We start from the raw sequence: 5,000 nt of genomic DNA, 5'->3' as shown, positions 1-5,000 counted from the left end.
GGCATCCTCTGCCTCTTCACCGTCATCACGATTGTCATTTATCTGGAGGAGATCGTCTTCCTGTTGAAAACCTTCAGCATCAGCAGCAGAAAGAAGAAGACTATTTGGGTCCTGGCATTTTATCCGGTTTGTTGTTGTTGTTGTGGTGTTTGATTGTAGTAGTAGTAGCTGTAGCAGTAGTAGTAGTAGTAGTAGTAGTAATAGTAGTAGTAGTAGTAGTAGTAGTAGTAGTAGTAGTAGTAGTAGTAGTAGTAGTAGCTGTTGTAGTAGTAGTAGTAGTAGTGTTAAGAGTAGTAGTAGTTGTTGTTATTGCAGTAGTAGAAGTTGTTTTCGTTGCTGCAAGCATCGTCATCTTCATTTCAATCATCTTCATCTTCTTCCTCTTCATCATCATCATCACCATCAATCAGATGTTCTCAATGTGTGGCTTACTCGCCTGCTTCATTCCGCGCTGTGCGACTTTGGTCGATCTAATCGCCAATCTGTGAGTATCATCACCATCATCGTCGTCACATCATCATCTTCTTCATTGCCATCATTTTAAAGTCTGTCTTTATTATCATTAATATAATCGTTAAAGTCAAAAAAATCAAGCTACGTATCCATCATCTTTATCAACCCTTCTTGCACGCACAAAAACGAACACACACACTCACACGAACATACAAACACACACAGGAACATACAAACACACACACACACTTATAAACATACACACACACACGCCCGTGTATCTTTTTTCTCACTGTCTGAGCTGACAAATCATAGTACAAAAAAATGAAAATACCAAAGCCTATAATAAATAAGAAATATAAACACTAGTAGTACCGTTAATACGCTACCATTTCTCTACCAAAGTTATTTTGCCACATGTCTCTACAATTTTGGCCGCCTCATCATCAACTACCTCGGTGGCAGCCGTCGGGTGTGGTCCCTGGTGGGCGACGCGCCGAGAATGGTGGACTTCGCGACACTACCTGTTTGTTGCTGTTGTGTTTGTCTGAAGAAGAAAAAGCTGACGAAGTTTGTTGCTGTTGTAGTAGTAGTAGTTGTTGTTGTTGTTGTAATAGTAGTAGTTGTTGTTGTAATAGTAGTAGTTGTAGCAGTAGTAGTAGTAGTAGGAGTAGTAGTAGTTGTTGTAGTAGTAGTAGTAGTAGTAGTAGTAGTAGTAGTAGGAGTAGTAGTAGTAGTAGATGCAACGAACCAACTATTCATTCAAAAAACTAATAAACCAGTCAATCATTCAACCAACCAAAAATTAATTACTAACCAACATTCATTAAACCATTCAATTGACCTCCATTTAGTAAGCCAATCAATTAACCAACTAATCAACCAGCCAACCAATCAAGCAACCAACCACAGATCAGCCAACCAACCAGCCAACCAATCAACTACCCCCAATCAACCATTCAACCAATCGCCTAACTGCAGAGGTTTATTCTTCCGGATCAACCTACAAATCATGCAGGTGGCGATAGTACGACCACTGGCGCTTTTTGTGGCCGCCGTCCTTTGGACCAACGGCTCTTACGTCCAGGGCGAGGTTATTATTATTATTGTTATTGTTATTATTATTATTGTTTATTATTATTTATTATTTTCAGATGAAAATAAGTAATATTATTATTATTATTATTATTATTTATTACTATTATTATTTATTATTTTCAGATGAAAATAAGTAATATTATTATTATTGTTTATTATTATTATTTATTATTTTTAGATGAAAATAAGTAATAATATTATTATTATTATTATTTATTATTATTATTGTTTTTTATTATTAATATTTATGATGTTCAGATGAAAATAAGTAGGGCGTTCTTGTACATCACTGTAATTAACGTGACGTCGACACTGATAGCCGTGTACGGGCTGATGCTTCTTAGGAAGGTCTTCATGCCGGAACTTGAGAAAAAATTTAAAATCGGAGGTTTGGATGGTTGGTTGGTTGATTGATTGATTGGTTGGTTTGTCGATTGATTGATTGGTTGATTGATTCGCTGAATTGACGAGTGAACGATTGATTGGTTAGTTGGCTGATTACGTTAGTTTAAAATCAGAGATTTGATTTGTTGACTGATTGGTTTATTGACTGACTGGTTGATTAATAGATTGATTAGTTGATTGGTTAACTGATTGACTGGTTGATCGGTTAGTTTGTTGATGGAATAAAACAGGATGATGATGATGATGTTGAGGAGAGGTTTTTTTTATGAGACTTGAGAAGTAATTGTGAGATCGCAGATTTCATTGATTTGTTGGTTGATAGGCTCTGACTGAAGCAAAGATTTATTATAGTGACATCATCAACATCTTTGTCGTCATCTTCTCCATCATCATCTTCTCCATCATCATCTTTTCCTCTATCGTCACAGGCAAAATCGCCAGCATCCAGTTATGCCTGATAGCCAGTATAATTCCGAACCTGGTTTTGAACCTGCTACTCGTCAACTCGAAACTACCTTGCACTAAGTTGCTCTCACCTAAGACCATTGCCGAAGGTTTTATTATTAATTATTATTTATATTTAATTTGCTTTGAATAAATTATGTTAATGACATGCCACTATTCCTCAATTGGTACTTCTACTACTGCTTATGTTACTACTGCTTCTATCATTATGGTAAATTATTACTATTTATAATATTATTACGTCATCATCACCATTCTGAAGAAATTCTCCACATTTCTTGGATTCTCATGATGCTACCCTTCTCCCTATTGGCTAGAAAATTTTTCAGAACGCGTGACGACGCCATTGGCTACGCCGATAGACCGATTTTTCTGATTGGCCAAGAGGCAGCATCGAAAGATTTGATTGGTCAAGAGAGTTCTGTTGCTAATAATAGTACAACCAATAGCAGCGCTACTACCACAACTAAAAATAAAAAATATGATGATGATGATGATGGGAGTGAGTATGATGACGATAGATTTTTTGATAAGTCTAAGCTACCCACGATAATCGTGAAGTGATTATTTTATTATTACTGCTGTTGTTATTATTGTTGTTATTATTATTATTATTGTTTTACTGTGCCCAGTGGATTTTTTAATAAATTTTTTTTTAAATAAAAGCAAAAAATAGATAGATGGATAAATAAATAAATAAATAAAAAAATAATTAAATGATTCGACTATGAAAAGACGTCAGTTCGATTATCGACGAATCAAAAATTTGATTAAAGAGATGACGCTAATCTTAAAAATCAATCAATCAATCAATCAATCAATCAATCAATCAATCAATCAATCAATCAATCAATCAATCAATCAATCATTCATTCAATCAATCATTCAATCAATCAATCAATCAATCAATGATGATGCTCCGTATATCTCCATTCACAATCGCTCTCACTGTACGTTCTCAGACGCGGTAGTGACGATGAAGTTGAACTCTAGATCCATTTTAAACATTTAAATTAAACCATTATTACAACTAATATAAGATGAAATAAATTATTATTGTTATTATTGTTAAAACATTTTTAATTATTATTATTATTATTTTATATTATTCAATCTTTAAAGACACAAAGCCAAGCAATAAAAAAGCTATAAAATTTTTTTTTATAAAATGACTAAAAAAACGGGGAAGCAAATAATAATAATAATAATAATAATAAATAAATAAATAAAAACGAATAATAATAATAACAACAACTAATTAAAATTAATTGAACTATTTAAATGAATTATCTAGATAAGAATTAAAAGAGGTATATCAGCTTGAGCATAAAAGGCACTACTGATCTATGTATATACATTTACGACTCTCATATAGATTACATTATTAAAAAAGTATTTGATAAACACAAACACACACACACGCACATACAAACACACACACACACGCACATACAAACACACACACACACAGAACACGTACAAACACACACACACATATACAAACAAATAATAAAACACACCTAAAGATGAATTAGAAATAATTTGATGTAGGAAAGTTTACAACATAGAACATTTTTATAAATATTGCACTCTCTCTCTCTCTCTCTCTCTCTCTTTTACTTTATATATCATTTTTCCCCTTTGTTTAATCGCTTCTCTCCATCTCTTTTTCCTCCATTCATTCGTTCGTTCGTTCATTTTTCATTCATTCGTTCATTCATTCATTCATTATTCTTTCAGTTTCTATCTTTCTCTTAATTAACAACACGCACGAACACAATTCGAAATAACAAAACATACAAGTTTAAATTACAAGTTATATGCATCTCTCTCTCTCTCTCTCTCTCTCTCTCTCCCTCCTCTCTCTCTCTCTCTTCCATCGTAGCAACACAAAAAATTAGCATTTCAAATAACAGAATAAGCACTTCTTAACAAAAGTTTTTTTCCTAAAACTGAAAAATATCAACGAAGCAGATTAAAAGAAATCAATAACGTTCTAAATTAAATCAATCTATCAAACAATATTTTACAGGAATAACAATAATAAAATAATAATAAAATAATAAAAAAATAATAATAAAACCGGAAACAAAAATACGAATGTTGAACACTTCGTGCTAAGAAACACAAACTTGAAGCACTGAAAAGCCAATAGAAATAATAGTAATAGTAGTAATGAAATATGTTAATGAGGTCTAGCTTGCTGGCCGCCCTGTGTACTATTAACAAAATTTATACCAACCGAGCTGCTGTTTTTATTTATATCAACTGCAGCAGCTGGACCGCTAACAACAGCAGTAGCAGCTGATGGGGTAGCTGTTTTGCTGCTGCTGCTGCTGTGGTGGACGGAGCAGCTGGAAGAGCTGCCGGAGTGACGTTTGCTGCTGGCGTTTTTATGCAGCAGATCTTTGATGTGTTGGACAATCAAGTCTACGGCAACTGTGTGTGATGATTATTATAACATAATCATTAATTATAATTATGATAATTATGACGATGATAGTGTATCTTTATAATTATTAGTTAGATATCACCTTTATTATCAGCTCCTCTCGGTATGATAACATCGGCGTATTTCT

The 5,000-nt window shown here is 33.4% G+C and overlaps 2 protein-coding genes across 2 annotated transcripts in view; one reads left to right on the top strand and one right to left on the bottom strand.

The window, feature by feature from the left end:
* HELRODRAFT_159741 (hypothetical protein) overlaps positions 1 to 2,985 on the top strand; it is a gene marked incomplete at both ends in the record, with an annotated part of 3,600 nt that extends 615 nt beyond the window's left edge. Inside the window, 7 exons of the mRNA XM_009011596.1 lie at positions 1 to 126; positions 411 to 484; positions 859 to 979; positions 1,472 to 1,546; positions 1,810 to 1,939; positions 2,385 to 2,510; positions 2,684 to 2,985. The exon at positions 1 to 126 is cut by the window's left edge and continues 29 nt beyond it. Coding sequence (XP_009009844.1) covers positions 1 to 126; positions 411 to 484; positions 859 to 979; positions 1,472 to 1,546; positions 1,810 to 1,939; positions 2,385 to 2,510; positions 2,684 to 2,985 — 954 coding nt within the window. The remainder of the gene's footprint in view (positions 127 to 410; positions 485 to 858; positions 980 to 1,471; positions 1,547 to 1,809; positions 1,940 to 2,384; positions 2,511 to 2,683) is intronic.
* Positions 2,986 to 3,230: 245 nt separating this feature from the next.
* The window catches only part of HELRODRAFT_188119 (hypothetical protein), a 4,447-nt gene continuing 2,677 nt past the window's right edge, over positions 3,231 to 5,000 (bottom strand). Inside the window, exons 6-8 of the mRNA XM_009011595.1 lie at positions 4,956 to 5,000; positions 4,664 to 4,860; positions 3,231 to 3,410 (exon numbers count right to left, since the gene is read on the bottom strand). Of these exons, the coding sequence (XP_009009843.1) occupies positions 4,964 to 5,000 (37 nt within the window). The 3' untranslated portion in view covers positions 3,231 to 3,410; positions 4,664 to 4,860; positions 4,956 to 4,963. The remainder of the gene's footprint in view (positions 3,411 to 4,663; positions 4,861 to 4,955) is intronic.

Source organism: Helobdella robusta, assembly GCF_000326865.2.
Source record: "Helobdella robusta unplaced genomic scaffold HELROscaffold_1, whole genome shotgun sequence".
NCBI lineage: Eukaryota > Metazoa > Annelida > Clitellata > Rhynchobdellida > Glossiphoniidae > Helobdella > Helobdella robusta.
Note: the sequence above shows the minus strand (reverse complement) of the source record. Positions and strands in the feature narration are given on the sequence as shown.